The 22,724-nt window shown below is 35.2% G+C and overlaps 1 protein-coding gene across 2 annotated transcripts in view; it reads left to right on the top strand.

The window, feature by feature from the left end:
* Positions 1 to 20,013, top strand: part of Cntnap4 (contactin associated protein family member 4) — a 248,895-nt gene extending 228,882 nt beyond the window's left edge. Inside the window, exons 17-20 of one of the 2 annotated variants that reach the window (XM_074055621.1) lie at positions 372 to 456; positions 12,006 to 12,224; positions 12,550 to 12,621; positions 16,817 to 20,013. In XM_074055621.1, coding sequence (XP_073911722.1) covers positions 372 to 456; positions 12,006 to 12,224; positions 12,550 to 12,621; positions 16,817 to 17,010 — 570 coding nt within the window. In that variant the 3' untranslated portion in view covers positions 17,011 to 20,013. The remainder of the gene's footprint in view (positions 1 to 371; positions 457 to 12,005; positions 12,225 to 12,549; positions 12,622 to 16,816) is intronic. The other variant, XM_074055620.1, reaches the window with a different exon arrangement.
* The last annotated feature ends 2,711 nt before the right edge of the window (positions 20,014 to 22,724 follow it).

Below are 22,724 nucleotides of genomic sequence, written 5' to 3'. Positions count from 1 at the left end.
ATGTTTCAGCTTTCTACCTAGAGGAAAATTTCCTAGCTGCATGATTCCAGTAAAAATACCAAGCTAAGTAAAAGTACTGAGGTGAAAAATGACTCACACCTTTTTGTTGGTTTTACCCATTTTGGATTTCTTAGGCAGTGAAGAAAAATAAAGTGATACAAGGGGACAGAAAGTGTAAAGTGGTATCTGAATATAGTATAGAAAATAACTATCTTTTTAAAGGCTTTCTTTAAATATTTTTCCTAAACCTTTAGGGCCATGCTAAAAATTGCTCATTTTATCTGTTTATTTTGTCTTTCTTTGCTTCCTCTCGTTTTCTCAATAAAACAACACCCATCTGGATCATTGTATCTTGTGTAACAATTCTGTAGATTGATGATAATACGAGGAAAGTCCACCTGTCATCAGGCACAGAATTCAGTGCAGTCAAATCTCTGGTACTGGGTAGGATTTTAGGTAAGTAAGAGAAACAACTTTTTTATAGTCATGATGTATAAATGAATAGCGTGAATCAGAGGTGTCACATGACACACACACAGTTCATCATGCCAAAGGAAGTCTCTTGTCTTATTCTAATTATCAAGCAAGTGATGATTAAGACGGTGGCGTACAGAACTGTGAGCAGGGCTTCCAGAGGGGTGAGCAAGTGTCCACCTTTGAGGGTAAGGTCATTCTGTCACCTGTCAATCAGCATCATGAAACCTGATATTGTTCTCACACTACAAAAATATCAGAAGAAGGTAGAAATAACAAGGTATGTATCAATCAGCTGTCAAATATACAAACCTTCATCCAGTGGTAAAACTAGAATGAGATCTAAAGGAAACGGAAAACCAAAGTAACTGCTTTTCTTCCACTTGGGGAATATGCTTTAGACCACGACTTGAATACTGTTTTCTTTTTGCAGTGTTGTAGGTACTAGCCACTCTTGCTTAAACACAATCTAAATGACTTACACGTCTTATTTATTTTCATGATTGTTTTTAATAATAGCATTAAAACGGAAATATGCTATTGCCAATGTAACATCACACTGTGTATGCATTTTTTAACACTCGCCAACAAGGACTTAATTGAAAACAGGGGAAGTCAATTTTAGAAGAGATTTTATTTTTAATTTATAAGTAAATTATAAAGAATATTGACATTTCATATTATTTGACAGTTGGGGGAGCTTCTTATATTCTGGTTTCATTTTTAATCTGAGATTTGACACTAAACTGAAGTATTATGTCAAACATCGTAAATGGAATCTTTTGTCCTTTGACCTTTTTAGTTATTTGTACCTCAATTAATCATTCTGTATGTTCCTTCTACATAGTCTTAGGTCTTGAGAATGTTTGATTAAACCCATGGGTGAATGATCAAAATATTGGCCCTAGCGAAGGTTAATAGCTGAGTTTATAAATATTTATAGGCTTTCAAGTAGTATGATATACACCAAAATTGTGTCGTATTCTCCAAACAGCAGACATATCCTGAATTGCAGTGTCATTCTTTTATACCATAGTGGACATAAGAATATTTGCATAGTACTGCTTAGTTATTTGGCACCTCAACTGAAAATTTTTAAGTGGGCCTTGCAGTGTTAATTATTTAATTATTTAAGATTATTTAAATCCAGTTATTTAAGATTGACATTTATATCACTTGCTGTAAGGATGCATGCATTCTAACACATTTGACATGGAGTGGTGATTCTATTTTATTTGGTAGTGTTAAGGTTGATTCAGATCCTGGCACCTGTGGTCCAATAAGCAGAGAAGACAATTTGTACTTTCAGTCTGTGCACAGGAGTATTGGTTTTACACTGAACTTCAAATGCATAGAAACAATCACTGGCTAAAACCAGAAAATATTTACTTGTTTTGTATTTGGCATTGGAAAATATTTATATCTATTTCAGACCCCAGTATGGGTAAGTATACTGGCCTCTATCAATTGGCTATTTAAATTTGGTTTCTGGATATTATTTTTTCATAATGTTAGAGAGTTTTATTCCATTTGTAACTATGGTACAACATAGGAAGCCAAAGAGAATTTTAAGAATGAAATCCTGTCATTTGCAGCAAAATGGATAGAATTGTAGGCTATTATGTTAGCTGAAATAAGCCAAAACAGAAAAGCAAATACTGTACTTTCTCTTTTATATGTGGGAGCTCAAAAGAGTTAATCTGGATGAGGAATAATGATTGCTAGAGGTTGGGAAGGGTTGGGGGAAAAGAGAGATAGAGAGAAGTTGGGTCATGGATGACCGAGGTACAGCTACTTAGAAGGAATAAGTTCGAGTGTTCCACAGAACAGTGGGGCGACTCTAGGTCACAACAACCTACTACATATTTTATGAAGAACTAGAAGGGAGGAGCTCAAAAACTCCAAAAATAAAGAAATGATATGGAGATGCGAATGTCAGTTACCCAGGTTTGATAAGTACTCACTAGATACATGTATTGGAATATGCAAGGACTCTATAAATATGTATAATTATCATAGGTTAATCAAAAATTTAAAATAAAGTTTTTTGGATCAACATTGTTATTCATAGAATTAAAAGTATGTGCAATGCATGCTGGTGGGGAGTCCCCTTTCCTCAAACTACATTTCTGGAGTACATGCTATCAACCAGTGGGCCACTAATACCACAGCTCAGTAGATTTTCTGTGCAGGATTCACCACAAACCATGATTAGAGTAATGAAATGAAAAACAAGAAGGTGAAAATGGTTGCTGTACTTCCTATAGAGGGGTGAGGATAGGTAAAACACCTAAAATATTAGCTAGCATTTGTTGCCCTTAACACAGAGAAACTAAAGCAGATACCTTAAAAGCAACTGAGGCCAATAGGAAAAGGGGACCAGGAACTAGAGAAAAGGTTAGATCAAAAAGAATTAACCTAGAAGGTAACACACACGCACAGGAAATCAATGTGAGTCAATGCCCTGTGTAGCTATCCTTATCTCAACCAGCAAAAACCCTTGTTCCTTCCTATTATTGCTTATACTCTCTCTACAACAAAATTAGAAATAAGGGCAAAATAGTTTCTGATGGATATTGAGGGGGTGAGGGGCAGAGGGGGGGGGAGGAATGGGTGGTAAGGGAGGGGATGGGGGCAGGGGGGAGAAAGGACCCAAGCCTTGTATGCACATATGAATAAAATAAAAAAAAGAATGAGTATATAATTTAAACCTGTTGAAATCACCATGAGAAAGGGTCTAAGGTAGAAAGGAGAAAAATAGAGGAGATGAGCCAATTTGGGTTATAACATATATATGGAAATGTCACAGTGAAACACTGTGTATAGCTATCTGAGACAAACGAAAACAGAGAATCAGAAGGCAAAACAGGTCCTGTCTGGGGGTGGATATCAGAAGGAGTGGGAGGATGTAAGGAAAGGGGGTCAGAGGGTGAATATGGTAGAAATATTATGTACACATGCATATAAATGGAAAAATGAGACCTGCTGAAACTATTCCAGGAGTGAGGGGAGGGGGATAAAGGAGAATGATGGATGGATGAATTCAATTATTATAAATTGTAAGGAATATTTGTAAATGTCACAATGTACCCCCAGTATAACAATAATAAAAATAAAATATAAAAACAATAAAATAACTGGTCTCAAGACCATTTTAGTATAGCAGATTCTGAAATGGGGCATGTGCCTAAAATGTACAATATAAGGTAGAACTAATAGTTATGGGTAATATTAACAAAATCATATTTTAATCTTCAAATTTAATGCCAGCATTACTGATAAAGTATTTTTGTGGATGGAAATATGTTAAAATATTTTTAAATAATTAGGAGACTAATTTACATTCAGCGAGGAGGATTTATTAACAAAATAGTAGAATGACATTTAATCTTTGCTTCCCTTTTTGAAAGTGTGAGAAATTACTTAGAAATAAAAAGGATGTTAATGTTTTTTACATATGTCATTCATTTCATTCATTCATGTTGAAAATAAGATTAACGTCCAGTTAAGCAATGGACTTTCTAATCAGTGTCAATTCATTCTCTCAGAAGGATGCGTGATAATTTACTGAGTATGTGCCTAAGGTGTGTCTCATGATGGAGGCTCAATCATTTGTAATTCAGAGGAGACTAATGACTTATGGTTAGATTTTGTGTGTGATATGAATTTATTATAAAATGTCATAGAACAATTATTTTCTTTTAGTATAATATTAATATATTATGCTAATCAGTAAAACAGATCAATAAGGTGGTTAAAAATGGAATGACTGATTTTCCAAAGAGCATTGGGTCAGTGTTTGAAGTTACCTATTATGCTAGTCCAGATCTTCCAAGAAACAGCTGCAAGAAAGCATTAAATATGGGCAGATTTTATTAAGAGAACACTTATGTAAGAGAAAATGGGAAGAGAATGTGTTAAGGCTGGCTGAGTAATGCAACACTCTCTAAAGGTGAAAGAGGGAGAGAGAGAGAGAGAGAGAGAGAGAAAGAGAGAGAGAGAGAGAGAGAGAGAGAGAAAACCTGAAATGACAGGTATAAGCCACCATGCTCAGCCTAGATATTTCTTTGAAGGAACAGAATATAAAATTGACCCTTGTTTGGGTTATAGTTTGCTTGCATTTTCAACAAAAGACTTAAAAGTATGACCACTCTTTGCTTTTTTATAGACAGAAATCTAGAAATTAAGGAAATGCCTTCCTGACTTTTTTCAGTACTTATTTCTTAAGTTTGGGAATAAACGTGTGGATGATTTTGGAGTACTGTTGCTGTTAAACATTACTCACAGATATTTGTACTATGATGGTAGAACAAATGATAAAGTGGAAATTGGGATTTTTGTCATAGTACATATTATCATGAACCAAATTCTCTGCAATGGTCACACTCCTTGCTTTCATTTAATAGTCAAACATAGGAAAACATAGAACTCAAAAATACCAGTGATAAAAGCAAAAATCATGAGCACAAAATCATGTATTTTCAGATGCCAAATCTCAAAACCTGATAAACCAATGATGAAACAAAAATAATTTCTAAAATAAAGAGGAGAAAGGAAATGTTCATTTGTTTAGTTATTAACATGCTTAAAGCATTCCTGTACCAGGAATAAGTTAAAAATTAAAGTCATGTTGAGGTAGTTATGGTGATATGCTAGTGAATTTATATTAAACACTGGGCATGGATGGGAGAGAGGAAGGTATGGGTTAGGATGCAGGGTGTGGATACAGAGCTTTTGAGGTGGAGAGAGGGCACAGCCATAACCAGAAGGCACTGGGTGGTTTGGTCCGGTGGTAATCCCTAGTTAAAGGCCACCAGTGTCATCAGTCCAATGTAACAGCGTTAGAGATGGTTCCAATGTCTTCACAGCACAATTTGGTATTGTTGCCTAAAAATTACCTCCTCTGGCTTTGTATGTGATTGGAGTAGAAGATGGTTGTAATGGTCTAAATTCACTGTAGAATCAAGTACTGGAGAATGGAGAGCAAGCACTTCCTTTCATTTTCCTATTTCTTGTGAAAATGTAGGCAGGCTGATATCATTTCTTTATTAAGCCTGTTTTCACCACCTACGTAAGTTTCAATGTCAAAGTGGATGATTTGCCATGAGTTCCATTAAGTTAAACATTTATGGGGAAGATTATATAAAAAGAGATTTCCCTAAGATACAATTAATCAAAGGAAACATGCAGGTAGAAATTGTTTTGTTAATTCACTAAATATTATTAGGTTATAATTATACCATGTAAAAAATCTCAATTAATATAATTATATAATCTTTGTTTTTTATTGTTCTAAGTGGCAACTACAAATGTTCTTACAAAATATCAAATATATCATAGTTGAATTCACCCCTCTTATCATTCTCTTTACCCCCCACAATTCCTAGAATAGTTTCAACAGGTCTCATTTTTCCATTTACATACACGTGTGCACAGTATTTGTGCCATATTCACCCTCCCACTCCCTTTCCCCACCTCCTCCCCCTCCCACTGGTAGCAACCCCCCCCATAGGACCTGTTCCACCCTCCAGGTCTCCAGGTTAGTAAATGGAAAAAAAATGACATTTTGTTTGTTTAAGATAGCTATACAGGGAGTTTCCTTGTGACATTTCCATATATATATATACATATATATGTATATATATATGTATATATATATATATGTATGTATAAAACATAGCTGAAATTATTGGTTCATCTGCTCTATTTTTCTTCCTTTTACCTTACCTTTTGCCTTTCTCTTTTTATGGTGGCTTCAACAGGTTTAAAAATTCTATATTCATTCTTGCATAGAGAGGACATTAACCATATTCACCTTCTTAACTTAAGGTTCTATAAAATCACTCATGAGAATATGTGCTCATTTTTAATAATGCTTGAATTAACTCACTTTAAAAATGTCTGAAAAATAATTGTTCAAAGGCTGAATGAAGTTTACGGTAGTTTGTTACTTTTTATGTCGGCTATACAATGTCACAAGAAAGAACACTGACAACAATTATTTGTTGATGCTTCATGGTGGTCATGGGACAAGCCAGGTTGCACCAAACATCCTTGGTTGATAGTTTGTAATTAATACACTGTGTTATACTTGCCTCATCTCCAAAACTTGTTGTAATATTAAGTTCTGAGCTCTGTTTGTGGGTTGATTTTCATGTTAGAAGAGTTTGGTAAAAGCCTGTGCTGAGCTGCAGTTTGGTGTACTTAAAAACAACAATGCACAGGGATCATTTATCTCTCCCGAGCCCCCAGTGCTGGCAAATACCTCAGATTTCTGCAAAAGAGATTTAGGGTAGATATAAAGGAGTGTGTGGTTCTGAAGAGAGAGGATGTCTCCTCAGTTTCCCCAGTAGAAGTTGGGGAACAACATTTGGTCTCAGGGATATTTTAAGTCAAACCTGCTTCAAAGCCAAGGGGATTTATGAGAAAGTTAAATTAGATTTCTCAAGGACACTGTGATTTTGCGAGTAGCTTGTCAAATGACACTTAAGATGAGACTTTCGCTGAAAGCAAAAGGGAAATACAGATGAGCATGAGATGAGAACACCTATAAATAAATTTTGTATTAATTAAGGTTTCAAGTTCACCTCTCAGAGCAGTAGGTTTTGCAGGTGAATAAATACCTCCATGATATTTGCTGTTTTTCTTTTCCACTGACTCCTTTTCCGTTGGGTGTTTGATGTACTTGTGGACGATGGTAAAAGTGCACTGTCTGGATTTAGCCCTGGCTCTGTCTGATTCATTGCACCATTTTCTGGCAAGCTTTCCTTATCTTTATCTTTATGGATTAAGGATGTTGAGATCCTTTTAAAAGATGGTCCCTTCCCATAAGTATGACATTACAAACTACTTGCCTTTGTTTTCTGAGTTTTTATATTTTTAATTTTTTTAGGTTATGAGAACAATGAAAAATTTTGTAAAGTACTCCTTGTAATTGTTCTTATACTTACTGTCATATCTTCCCAGAAACAGTCCTTCCTTTGGAATAGAAAGGCACTCCATCAAATTCTAATTTCTTGGTATACCATTTTTCTTGTAGCCCTTTTTTAAATGGCTCCTTTTTTGCACAGGCAGACGTTATTCCCTTTGTTGGCATACACAATCGAGGCTTATTTTTTTAATAGGCAAGACCATGCAAGAATCTGAGTCAGTTAAGGATTTTTATAACCAGAAACACCTAAAATGTGGTTTCCTTATCAGGATTCTGTGAAGGAGGAGACATTTTTCTTCAATCCCTTCCTTTGTCCTCTCTTTTCTAGTAGCCCTTTACGTTGTGTTGGCATTTCAGGAACTGGATAACAGGAAAGCTATATGTTTTTACTCATTGGCTTTATTAGCGTAATTGCCAAAGTAGATGTATGCAGTTCTGAGGCCAGTGCTGCTTAGAACATCTTCAGGTAGAGCTATTATTTTTTTCTTGAAACTGGATCCACTTCTGGCAAGATGCTTGTGGTCCCTACTCCTAATTCTAACTCCAATCCATTGATGGTTCTTTTTTTTTTTTTTTCATTTTTCTTTTATTATTCATATGTGTATACAAGGCGCTTGGTTCATTTCTTGAACAAAGAGTTGTTGGTCCAGCCCTACAGGAGGGACAAGCCTGGAGGGTGCCAGCAAGGAGTCTGCTCTGGGACTCCCTACCTTCTGACCTGGAGTGAACGTGGCCAGTCAGACCGGGAGGGAATTTGAATTGTGTGAATCCTAGGGAATGCTTGCTGAAGAGAGATCCCCGAACCCCTTGAGAAAAGCTCAGCATTAGAAAACATCAACTTGCCTGTTTTTCCCATTTCCAAAGGAGCTGAGGATAACCAGAAATTTGGGTCAAGTTCTTTCTATTCCAATATAGGGAGGAGGAGAGATTTTTGTCTGGATTTTCTGGCCTGTGACTACTCTGTGGGTTTGGGGACCACAGATCCGTGCACTGTCTACATTTTCTGGGTTTCAGCCACCTAAGGCAGGAAATAACTAAGCACAAGCAAGCAGATTTTAGAATAAAACTCTATACTTAAAAGGATTCAATCTCAACAAAAAGGGAGAAAGAAACCAAAACAACCAGAAAGATTCCTATTAAAATACAATTATTCAAGGAGATAGACAACAGGCTGAGTGAAACTTAATAAAAGCAATTTAAGGAAATCCTAGTAAAGCAATAAAAAGACTTTGAGGAACTAAAAATATGATTTTTTTTTCAAACTAAAGCATTGAACTGGAAAGAATGATGGCTTTTGATACTTGAATTCATCATCAGGACTGAGTGAATGAAAAGCATTTGACCCACACAGAAATAAGTCCTGAATAATGGAGGTCAGGAGACAAAGCAGAGTTGGAGAACACACAGAGGAGACCCAAGGGGAATCCCTCATTCAGGGGGCTGAAAAGGACAAAGGTGAAACCAAAGTTTCATGCACAGGCTATGGAATTTTGTTTGGGAACCACTTTGTGGTTAACATATTCTTTCCTTCACTGTGCTTATATCTTTTGCAAAATCTTTTTTTTTTTTGGTGGGGGGAGATTTTTAAAATAAAAACTTTGTATGTGCAGATTCATAGGGCTGTATGCAGAATACTGAGGAAAAACATATACCTAGGAATGATCTGATAAGAATGAAAAAAATCACATGGAATCTCACAAATATTGAAAAAGATATAATAGAGCCAGAGATGCAGTAATAATATCCACACAGTGTTAAAAAAATAGGGCTGCAGGAAAGAGGAATCCTGAAACACAAAAAACAACTTAACCCATCAAGATAATTTCCTGTTCCAGACACACTGTATCACACTGTCCACTTTATTTTCTTCATAGCATTATTACTCCCAAAATGCTCATTTGGTTTTTGTTTCTATGTTTGTTATCTGTCTTCTCCTCTGTAATGTTAGCTGTTGCTCTGTGGGGAATTTGCTTCCTGTCTTCTTATCTCTGAAAACATTAAATACTCTGACTAAACAGTCCATTTTAAGGTTTAAGTTTTTGTACAATAATTTCACCAATAGGTAGAATGTTTCCAATTCATAAATAAAAAGAGGCTTTTAAAATATGTCCCATATTAGGTTTTCACCAGAGAACTGAATTTTGAGTATTTACATTTATTTTTGGCTCAAAGGTAAGATTATTTTTAAAGTGCTAGACATTTTATTCAACATTTTAACCTTGTAGAAGAAATGTCAAAAACATTGTCCTAATTATGTTGCTACTAAAGTACATTTCCACTTTCAAAAAAATCACTCCTAAATCAAGAATGGTACCTTTTTCTAAAAATATATGTAATTTTTGAATGTGTAGTCAGATCGATTGATTGATTGATCAATCAATAGATAGATAGTCCCTCTTTATCTATGGAGAATTGGTTCCAGAACCTCTTGCAGATTTGAAAGTTGACAGATGCTGAAGTGCCTTTGCATATAACCTATGTATGTTTGCATGATCTTGAACTCTAAATTACTATGATATCTTATACAATGCAATGTATGTAAATAGTTGCTATATTATATTGTTTAGGGAATAGTAACAAGATTAAAAGTCTGTCCATGTTCAGTAAAGATGCCATTTAAAAAATATTTTAATATTTTTTCTAAGTTTAATATATTTCTAAGTTTGGTTGAATCTGGGAGTGTGGAACCCTTGAATATGGAGAGCTGACTGAGTATGCATCCATTCAAATGAGTGACTGCAGTGATGGTGGTCTAAGGATTTCTTTGGTTCTGTGGACATGGATGAAGTGTGTCCTATGAAACACGATGCTGGGTGTTTAGGGTCAACCTTGCTTCAGGAGCTCATGATTTCCAATGTGAGCCACATTCCCCCAGTGCTGTCTTTATGGTGGAGAGGTCAGAGGCAGAACACCTGGCCTATGTTCTGTTAATCTGTTAATGCAATAGTAATCGGTGTATAGCTGTGAAAGTCCTTCTCTTCTGTCTTTATTAAAAGCAATAGTTCCATTAAGTCTTTGTACAGCTAGTGTTGAGATCTTCCAGGTTAATGAATACAGGCTTTTAAGTATGGCTAATTAAAAATGATATGGTGAACTCTCTTAGAAATCATTAACGGCCACAACAGAAGGGTGACATAGTCTCTCTAATCTTTGGTTTTCTTTCATAGAGATTGGATCTCATAATCCTAAACATTTAATCAGTATTTCCTATCATTAAGTGCAAAATGTGAGTGCAAATGGAGCCCAAAAAAAGTGTTCTTGAAAAATCCTGATATAACAAGACAGACTCAGAGTTGAGATACACAGAGTTACTTAAAAAATAGCACTGAAGCCAAAAGAATACCCCCAAACAAAAAAAGGTACTGTAGAAGTTATAAACACAGTGAAGGGAAGAATATGTCAATCACAAAGTGATTCTTAGAAGAGAAGCTTGTTTGTTTTTCTGTGTCTAACAGGCCTGGGGGCCAGCACAAAATGGCAACACCTGTATCACCTCAGGCATATCATTAAAATTCAGAACCTAAGTGTCACATCTGTATAGCTGGAATAAAATACTTCTGTGGCTTTTGTAAAATTTAAATAGTCACATGAAAACCCCTTACAACAGACCCTGGCATATAATATTCACTCAATAAATACTTAATATCAAATTAATTTTTGAAAGAGACAAAAATGTAAATTTTTGTATGTGCCCATGCATGTACAGTGCAAAAAGAGTAATCATGCTATTTTGTGATCATATTGAGTACATAGATACATGATAGTCTGATATCATTTGAACCTTAAAACTCTACAATAAATTTCCTTTGTTTAGATTTTATGCTTGCAAAACAACAGCTATGTATGTTAGATTTTAACTGTCAAATTATAAATTAATATTTTGGCCATTTAAACAAATCTCTGTTCCACAGCAATCCAACACTGACTAAACTCATTCTTTCTATGAAGGGTACAAACATATTTCTAATTACTTTAACGAGGTAGGGATGTTTTCAGTGCTGCACCTGAGTACTTAAGGAGAGACCCCCACAATATTGGAGAATGGCCTTACTACGTGATGGTATCACTCTACTGGCAAGTTTGGGTGACGTTATAAAGCATCAGAAAGCTTTCATCTGGACCAAATTTTCAGGTCGAGTGACTGACAAAAGAACTCTAGTGGACCAATTTTCCCTTTACCTTCTGTTATTTTCATGGCTTATGTCTCAACAGCTGAATGAAACTAATTTCTAAATCTAAGACGTAACTCGTGATGTTGTCTATGAGCTATCTCATAAGTACACTTTAATGATCTATTTTAAAATCTGGAATATTATGACCCCTCTTTGGTTCATAACCTGATTCATTCTTAGAAAGGTTTTATTTCCAAAGAGTTTGCTATGTCATTCTTAATTAGCCATACATGCAAATTGTTTGTGTTAATCTGTGAAATCTCAACCCTACTTGTGAAGAGACTTAACAGATCTCATTCTTTTAATAAAGACAGAAGAAAAAGAAAGGTAGTAGTTGTGTTTTTATGGCTGTTACATTTATGCTATGAGCATTGCCCTTTTTCATTTGTCACTCTTACTGATACTGTGGTGTTTCTTTGAATTTATAGAACACGGTGATGTAGACCAGGAGACAGCACTAGCTGGAGCACAGGGCTTCACTGGCTGCCTCTCTGCGGTGCAGTTCAGCCACGTGGCCCCTCTGAAGGACGCTCTGCACCCCAGCCACCCAGTACCTGTCACCATTACAGGGCATGTGACAGAGTCTAGCTGTGTGGCCCAGGCTGGCACTGACGCCACATCAAGGGAAAGGACACATTCATTTGCAGGTGACTTAAGACTCTTCTCCTACCCAGTCACCAATCCAGCTTCTCTGCTGGACTTGTGAGAATTTCTGATTTTATTGTTTTGCTGCATTCTTGAGATGGTTTCTGAAAATTGGTTTTATCTGTTTAATTTTCAGTTCTCTTTCTCATTTCTTTCTAGAGTCACAATTTCTTCTTTATTGCAGTAGACATTGCTTAAATTGAAAATATAGGAGATCGCATATCCATTTCCACATTCTGTTTTGGTGTAAAACATTTATGAATTTCTCAAACTATCTTCTTTTTACTTAGCTATACTTTTTGTCTCTTTTTTGTGCCTTGACTGCAGATCATTCTGGAGCAATGGATGATAAAGAACCTCTCACTAATGCAATCAGAAGTGACTCTGCTGTGATTGGAGGTAATGGGCAACATGAGTGGGCTCTATTTTAGGTCTTAATAATGGTGCCTTATAAATTGTCTATCAAGAATCAACACACATCCCAAGCTCCAGACACTGCATCCTGGCAGTGGTTTGCTGTTTAGACTGGATTGTCTTATAGAATCTCCCTAAATTCTTTCTTGACCTTCTTGGAAATTTTCAATAAAATGATTGACAAGTCACACTCAAAGAATAGTTGCAAAAGTGTAATGATGAATCATATTTAGTTTGAAAATAGCCAACTGCAAACCCTAGTGAGCTCTGAATCTATTTGAGAAAATGTCATGTTTTGTGGCTTCTTAGACATATCACTGATTCTAGAAAGGATCATGTAAAAAGTATGAAACACCTAAGGTTAAGGTTAGAATGCATGTATTTCATATTGCCTTATGTATGTGCACATTTTAGTTACTCATTACCCTTTCAGTCACATTTTATCAAATGTGAGGTTAACCTACTAAAAACGGTTTGTTGTAGTTTTAAATTGCAAAATTAACACAAGCACTTTTAAAGAACATCTCCCTAGTAGTGTGATGGCAATTTCTCTAAGATATAATTGAATATAATTTATTCAAAACTAATTCCAGAAATAACCCTTTTTTTCTTCTTGATTAATGCTCTTAAGATGCCAATAATCAGATTACTGAAATGTTAAGTGGTTTAGCTTTTTCTCCACACTCTGAATATGATATGGACATATAAAAGTAAATAATTATTCTAACACATTGCTAGATAAAGTGACTATATGCTTGCACAACTTTTATGTGGGGTTTATATTTGATCCATTTGGTTCTGTGTTTTATACTCCTACTTATTAAACATAAACTTTCTAAAGTAATTCGCATTTTGCTTAGTGCATAGTATTGGCCAAATCTTTGTAACATTTGATATTCCTGTTCCTTTTCCTAAAATTAATGATGTGGAAATTAAAGATACATAAAATAGAATTCCCAATTAAATCGCCTGGCAAGAAAAAAATGTTTTTGAGGATTAGTTAAATAATCTGTAGTTTACTGTTAGCATAATCTGTCTAAAAGTAGTGTATTGAACAGTAAAAACTCATTTTAAGACTATAGGATTTACAATGTGCTCAACATTTTTTAACCACCTTGTAAATTTTATTTTTATTTTCCTTAAATTGTCATTTTTTCCATTTTTCATTAGGATATATTCACTGTACAGGGAGGATTCATTGTGACAACTCTAAATAGCCTTACATTGTACGTTGGTTAGATCACCCCTATCATCTACCCCTCAAACCCTTCGCACCTCACTGAAAGCAATGCAAGATGGTTTCATCATTGTATTTGTGCTCAACATTTGAAATTAGGATTCCTAATCAAACAAATTGTCTTGTTTTCAAAATAATGTTTATTCCATGCATTCAGGTTGTATAGATGTAGGTATATATAGATACTGAAGGTGGGTGTAAATATATAGAGAGAATTGTGTAATCAAGCCAATGTTAGAACAAAATATTCAATCTTTAGACTATTGTCGCCTTGGGCAAAGGTCAGATTTACAGAGGTGAAGAAGGGATGTACTGATAAGTCACTGTACTGTTATTCTAGAACAAAAATAAGTTACTCTTCATCTGTAAAATTCTCACTTAGCTCAGATGCATGGGACAGAGAAAGGTAGCATGGAAGTTCTGCCCCTCAGGCCTCACTAGGTCCATGAAACCAGTGTTATATGGTTTTGATCTTCATAGAGTCTGAACTGCAGAAGCAGAGCAGCTGGTAATGGCCATCTAAGCTCAGAAGACCTTGTCTGGACCATGTGCAACTTATTTGCTAAATCACACTATATGGTCCTTCAGTGTGTTACTCCATCTGGTAACATTGTGGTAGAATTTTTCCCATTGTCTAGTTCGTCACAAATTGTACCCAGTATGTAACCACAATCAATCCTTTTAAACATTTGGCTAATACTCTTGTGTTCTAAACTTTAGATGATCTTTTACTTTGCTTAAAAACAAAGTGAGTAGTATCACATGGGAGAATTGACTCACTAAGATACTTCAAAGTGGTGATACAGATGCTATAGAGGGTTTCTGGCTGTCCAAACACAGATAGACAGATTTAGATAGAAAGCTACCCAGTTTCCTTATAAGAACACATTCACAGAATGCTTTGGATACAGCATCATAGAGCACAGTAGCGGGGTTATATTTTATTTAGAATATTTTATTTGTTTTTCACTTATACTTGTTTGAAATAACAGGTGAGATCAAGGTTTTGTTGGGCACAACAGTGTATGAGATAAAACTTAACCCACTTTAAAGGAGATAAATTAGATCATGACTGTGACTGTCTGGATGTTCCATCCAGTCCAATCTAATGGTGATGCTCATTTTGTAATTGAGGTAGCTTTCTCTCTACAATGTATTCCATTAGTTTTTTTTTTTTATACTCAAATTGTTCAGAATACCTCTCTTTAAGTGAAAGATTTTATTATCAGACAATAGACATATTTATAGCAACTCAAATGAGTGTTTTTCTAACATAAAAGGCAAAAATATGTAACAATAGATTAATACTCTAGTGAAAATTATTCTTTACTAATATGATCAATAATATGAAAAGTCACCATGCCAATTAAAATTTTTTTCAAGTTTCATGTATGTAATTCAGTTACCACATTTATATTAGATTAATTGCTATCTTTCTCTGGTAAGGCTGACCTAGCCAAAAATGGGCTTACCATTGTCAGTCATATGATTGGTCACAGAGAACCCACAAACCACATCATCTGCTTAGCAACTACTATGATTGATAAGAACCTTCAAATCTTTGACTTGATTAGACTCTATTACCGTAGAATACATTTACTTTATGTTAAAAAAGTCTTAGTTTTGAAATATGAGATTTGATTAACCTTGCTATTTTCATAGTACTTAATTTTATGTAAAATACTTATATTGGTTGATACCTCCACTTATCACAAGTGTTTAGGCACAAGGAAACTCTCAAACTCACAGTGAATACTATAACTTTCCAGATTCTGTTTTTTTTTTTTTTGACATCTTAAATTTCATCATTGATAGTATATGCTGTTAGTTGATTTTCGTGGAGAGACAAATTTGTTTCATTCATTTAAAAAAATATCTTATAGATATGTACATCTGAATAACTATAGTTTTCCTGTTAGTTCATCCTTCAGAATGCACCAGAAGTACTTTATATGTGTATTTTCCACCTCAATACACAAAACACAAAGAAGACTTGTGGTCAAGGGTCAAGATTTAATAACATAAGTAATTTTTACTGCTTCATCAAAGACATCCTAAATGAGCCTGGCTTTTTGCCTGGCAATGCAATGTCCTCTACTCCGTGGACTCACAGTTTGATGTCCTTGCCTTAATTGATGCCAAGTACCAGGAATTTCACCTGGTTTCATTTTATACCACCATGGAAATGTAAACATGGTGAAAAAGGCATCTTAAAATTATTATGAAATCAGTTTTTACTCTGTGAACTACCCCCACAAAGTGTCCTGGGGATAGCCAAGGGTTCACAGGTCACACTTTGAAGAGTGTGTGATGTCAGGGTTAGTAACTATAGGCATAACTAAGATTTGAAGTGCTCAAAACTTTTGTTATCGGAAGCTTCAAAAACCAATATTCCTCATATAGAAATAATTTGAATGTATTTATATATCCATATCTAGGTCTTACTAGTCAGGGTTACTCATAGACATGACCTAATCCTCTTATTGAACAGCTGATTTGAATCAATGTCATTAAATTTTTTACATATTTAGTCATAACAACATTTAATCTTTTTACCATTAATCCTTCTCCTGCATTAGTATTGTTCTGTAATTTTAAAATAATTAAAACTTCTCTGTGTTTACTATGAAGTAGCCACGTGGTCTTAAAGAGTTTAGGTAATGCTTTGTTAACTATGAACACATTAAATAGATCCAGTATAATGGATATTCAGAATAAATAAAGGTGATCCCACAAGGTAGATAGAATTTAGAAGTAAATTCAATATATTGTGATGCTGCTTAAATCAGAAATATCTGATATTTTCAGACTCATAATTTATATCTAGTGGAGGCTTAATTTAAGTGGAAAATAATTTTCTTGGGACTTACTGAGCAATGAAGTCAACACAGTTTTTGTTCTGACAGAAGTTCTGACTGTATTTCTTTTCTCTTCTCCCTCTAGGTCTGATAGCCGTTGTGATCTTTATCTTGCTTTGCATCACTGCCATAGCCATTCGCATTTATCAGCAGAAAAGGTTATACAAAAAAAATGAGGCAAAAAGGTCAGAAAATGTAGACAGTGCTGAGGCTGTTTTGAAAAGCGAGCTTAATATACAAAATGCAGTCAATGAAAATCAGAAAGAGTACTTCTTCTGATTGGCAGCTATGGTTTAACTTATAATGATGACAATTTGTTTCAATAGCCGGGGGCTCTCAGTGGACCAGAGCTCTTCTTACTCTGAATGTACAGGCAATGGATTTGCAGCACTGCCACCTTGCCATGTCCAGGCTTGGGATGGCTCCAGGAGGCCTCATCCAGTGACATACTTCATGTTGCAATCATTCTATGTAACAAGGAACTAGATATCACTGTTAATTTCCAACTCTTCTGATATGACCTAAAATAAGATTAACATGCTTAATGCCTACAGTTTTTAAATGTGAAAACTGTAGTCCTTGTCTCTTTGCTATGTAAAACATAAGTTTTGATAGAAGTAAGATATCAAAATTGGGATATAATGACCGTGCTTTATTTGAGAACATATGCTGTGTTTGCTTTCATCTTCCCATGGTGTTGTTCATAGACCTGGAAATGCTTCTAAGATCCTGTTTGGCTGGTGTTTGCATCTTCAATGGCCAAAAGTATAAAAAGCCCCTTTGCCTTTCTCTGTATTACTTCCAATACATCGATAGTCTGGAAAAATGTTTTGTTGTCTTTGGCTTGTTTGTATTGCTCTTTTTCTGTTTGACTCTTAATGATTTTTTAACACATTTGGGTTTGAGTGTGTCTGACTTTAACTCTAAACATGCAATTTATATGTAAAAAGACTCGAAGTGCAGTGGTTGTCAGTGTATGATGTTTTACCTTTAAAAAGTTTTCTATTTAATTTGTTATCATTGTTTGATGGTGACAGTAGTTAAAACCCCAAGTAATTCTAATTTCCCAAAGGTTGTAAAATGTTTTCAATTAAACATGTTGATATAAAAATTCTTAACACAGCAAAAATTATTTTTTAATTACAACTTAATACCTCGAATTAAGTATATTTTGGGGAATATTTTCCCTAAACCTCCAGTCAGTTGTTTTCTAGGTTTACATTTTTGTTTTTCTAAAATTTTTTTAACCAAGTTTTCTTTGATATCCCATGACTATAGTCTATGGAATATCTTCTTATATAATAGAAACAAAGCGACAAATTAAAGTATAGAGCTCCAGTCTCCCATTCTAACATACCTGTCCCTTTGGGCATAAATTTTGTTTTACAATTTTATTAGCATATTATTGTTGTACGGGGGGTACACTGTGACATTTACAAAAGTTCTTATAGTACATCATAGTTGAATTCACCCCTTCCATCATTCTCCTTTATCCCTCTCTTCCCATTCCTAGAATAGTTTCAACAGGTCTCGGGCATGCGTTTTGCTGTGCACGAATCTCCAGCATATATTTTTTGAGATATAGGGTCAATCATGCTCCATTTTCATAAGATCACTGGACTAAGTAAAGACTATTCCCTCTAAAAGAACATAGCCTATCATAAAACCTATACTAAATCTGTCATTCTAGTCATTTCTCATCTAGGATGATAGAGTTAATTTCTCAAAAAGTATCAAGAACCAATATACCACTAACTAGTCTATTCTGATTAGAGTGTATATATATACTTGGAGATCAAAGAATCATTGATAACTTTACGGAACTGTTACAATAATTAATTTTGTAGCCATGTAAACAGGATGCTTGTATGGAACTATCTTTGAATTCCATAAGCCAATTAAATAACAAAGGCACTTTGTTATCCATTCTCACAACTTCAAGTGCCTCCCAAATAAAAATTAGATTCCTTAGTTTGTAAATAGCAGAAAATTTGGAAATATGTAAATTCAGTATTATTATCATCTTATTTTCCATGATTCCCTGGTGAGCTCCTTAGAAAACCTGCCTGTCTATTCTCATAGCACTATATCCATATTGATGTTTCTGTAAATGCCTGACTAAATCTGAAAGACCTGAATTAGCATAGTAGTTTATGAAGTTCTTATGTTGGTAAATGGCATTTCTTTTTCTAAAATTGGAAGATGTGTCATGGCAAGACAAGGACTTAGCATAGAAATGGCAGTGTTTGTTTAATGCAAAGAACAATGCAGCTATCATCAAAGCTCTGAATCTTTTACAAGTGTTCATTCTATTTAGTGGCAGTTTTGACCTCGTTGGAATGTAGACAGGTTTATGGATGGCGACGCCTCATAGTCCTCGGGGGTCTCACTATTATAGGCTGAAGTATGATGCCATCCTAGTACATTGATACATTGTATGCCATGACCTTGACTTCCTGGTTTGTAATTGACGCCTTCCTTTTTTTTCTTAATAAAATGCATTTTTGAAATAAAATGCGGAATATATTTTAAGAGGTGTTGTATAAAAAGTTTAAAATTAGGGAATTATGCTGAATTTCTTTTTCTTAAAACAGTGAAAGGCTGTGAGGTTGTACGCCTTCTTTACTGGTGTGTGTGCATGTGGGTGTGAGTGTGTGTATAGGTGTGTGGGTGTATGTGTGTGTGTGCACGTTGTGTAGGGTTTGAATCCTTTTGAAAAGGTTTTTCACCACTATTATGAATGCTCAATGAATGCTGCAGTTGTGCATTTTTTCTTTTAAATGAAACAAAAATGAAAAGCAGAAAAATGTTTGTTAATTATAATGAGTGAAGTTTTAGTAGATCTAAAGTTTTACCAGAGAACGATTTGGCTGCCAGCAATGGTTTGTGGAAAGGTCTCTATGTATTTGAATTGGATGATGTCCTTTTTCTTTTCTTCTTCTCCAAGAAGTGTGGCCAATGAATACCACAAGAATGCATAGGTGTTATATGGAGAAATTAGTGTATTGTTTTCTGATTTAAAGCTAAAAAAAATCATTTTGTGATTTCAAATGGAAGAATGAAAACAATGTATAACTAACATTCTCGTTTTAAGAAACTAAACTTATCCAATCTCATTAAATTCAAAGGTATAATATGCAAATAGAGTTCAGTGAATGCGACTTTGAGAGATTGCCAATTTGAAGTGGGGTCACCATTGAGAAATAGTGTCTTAATTTGTAGGAATCCTACCATTGAAATACTCCTTTTCCATCCCAGAAAATATTTTCTTTTTAAAATCCATTCCCAAGTGCCCTCTTTAAACCACATTTAATACTTTCATGTTAGTTAAAAAAAAAAAAAAAACACAAGCAACCAGACAACCCCCAAAGCGAACTCAGTCATTTAAAATTATCTCTCATTAGATGGTATTATCTTTCAGAATAACAGCATTCCTTATGGAACTGGAGAGAACTGGCATACTATTTAGTGTGGATAGCTCAGTCTTACAGAGGAAAAGTCTAAGACACAGATGTGTGAACTGATGTTCCCAAGAGGACAGTAACTGTGTATGTGCTATGAATCTGCAACTCCAGCGTCCTTTGGATTCCACATGGTGTTGATCTTAAATGTCTCCAATGCCTAGAATTTTCACAATTATTTATTGGTGTAGGAAAACCTGAGGAATCTTGATAGCCTCCTTGTCCAGAATGACCTATGGTTCTAGATCTTATCCACCGTAAGTTTTAAATGAACATCAGCCTTTATTAGACAGGCCATTGCCCTTGATAGATTTGGCTTTCTTTTGAAACTAGTAAGTTTGTGGTCCTTCCTTTGGCTTCAGGATAGACAGTTATAACTGTAGCACATTTAAATAGGCTTTGTGAAATACACAGTGTGTGTTAGATCTGAGTGATTGAGTCATTAAATATTTTCTTCTGATAGATAAGTTAGAAATATCCTAAATGAAAACATGTTCAGTTGATGTTTGACTTTCAAGTCCATGTATCAGCTAAATGTTGACTACCAGATACCTTCAATATGTCCTGCTTATTCTTTTCTTGTCCAAAATCTTCATGATGGAGAGTGGTAACAGAGAAGTCTGGAAACTAAATGCCTATGTGTTAGGGATGTGTGTGGTTGAGGACATTTATATGTCCAAGAAATAGTGGGAAATGAAGATAGAAGGAATATGAAACTTTTGTCATTTAGCATGGTAGGAAGGCTGGAATTTTGGTATATCAATACCTTCTGAGGAGCTTAGTTTTGATGACTTACAAATGAAAATAACTCTGACCCACAATTGTAATGATTTCCTAAGTGTAATCCTATTTTAAATCTCTTGTCATCTTTTAACATTATGCTCAAACATCTATAAAAATGCACAATTATTAAAAATTAAATAGTTTAACAAATCTTACTAGAAGAAATAGCTATCTTTTGCCTGGATTCCTTCCTCATCACTTTAAACTCTTTTAGCTATCAGTATGTTTATAAATAACAAGCTGACACAGATTGGAAAGTACTTTGGGACAGAAATTCCCATGCAAGAAGTTTATTAGGGAATGATGTATAAAACCTGTGGGAGAAAGGTTTACTTGGGATTGAGAAGATGGAGAAGTTGGGTTGTGGTGCCATCATGACAAGGTATCAGTCAACCCTGTTGACATGGCCCTTTACAGTTGTCCTGAGTTGGGTAAAGGGACTGAACAATTATACCCCTGTATAGAAGAATGGATAGTGACTGCCTTTGGAGAAATGGCTCTTTCCAGTTTAGGCAGTTCATGAAAAGTGAGGATAAATTTCTTCAGGATCCAAGGAGAAGAAATTTGTAAGCCCTGAAATAAGGGATATAAGTGGCACAGTACAATATCCCTGAAAGTCCCTTCCTAGCTCCTCTACATTGCTGTGCTTCTCAGATTGGGAGCAGCTACTTCAGGACTCTGGTGAGCCTCATTTCCTGGAAGAAACTTACTTGAGGGAGGAGGATGGAATGAACCACAAATATTGCCACTATATTTTTTCTCTCGGCTTCATCATACACTCATCCTCACCCTCCTTTACCACCTAAGTCAGATCCCCGTATGTCAGCTGACAATACTACAAGGAGTTTGAATCCTCATCTCATGACCTTCTCAAACTAAAGCTGCCATACTTTCACATCTACCATTAAAATTGATCAAAGGAATTCCTGTGTACCAAATATAGTCTTCCCTGCCCTGTGGTATCATAGCAGTTCTCTCATTTATTGCTGGTTAGAGACAATACTCCCTGACAAAGTCTTTTACAAAATATCACACCATCCAAAGATCCACAGTACATCAAAGAATGAGTGGGAGAGGGCACATTACCATGCTGATCCTGTCACATACCACACTGCCAGAGGACATCTGTAGACTTTCAATAGGTGGTATCAGTTTTTGTCTTGTAGACAGTAAAGGCAATTCATACCTGAAAGAAGTAATGGTTTCTATCAAGATGAGTCTCTCTAAGGTGGAAGAATCTGGTATAATAAACTAGCCACAAAAGTTTTCTTTGTGTAGAGGGGATCAATTCTGGGGAATGAACACTGATTTCTGTTGCTGACAATTTGAACATTCAGGAGTGGGAGGTAGCAGCTAGGTTCTACAAGATGAGTAGAAACTCATATTGCTTAGCTATGCATAGTTTTAAGGTTTGTTGGTACCAATTAGTCAAGTCATTCTGTCTGTTTGGTTGTTCCATGGTAGCATACACTCTCTGGTGAATAAAATGCTTTTCCTTTCGTACCCACTTCCATATCCAAATACAAGATTCTACCTCAGTCCTCTTGTCTCCAGTCTTCTAAATCTCCTCCTATATTCTTGACAAAGTGACCAATCCAGGGATACCTATCCAAGAGGTCTGCTCATGGCTGGGGTAGGGAGAGACTGTCTTCACCATTAGCTTGTGATGCTACCCTATTTGGCCCTGTAGTAATGCTTTCTTCCATTTTCAACTTGCACCCACATTCTAAATCAACCCATCCAGGCCAA

This window comes from Castor canadensis, chromosome 15 (genome assembly GCF_047511655.1).
Source record: "Castor canadensis chromosome 15, mCasCan1.hap1v2, whole genome shotgun sequence".
NCBI classification, from domain to species: domain Eukaryota; kingdom Metazoa; phylum Chordata; class Mammalia; order Rodentia; family Castoridae; genus Castor; species Castor canadensis.
This window is presented reverse-complemented; position numbering and strand designations above follow the sequence as displayed.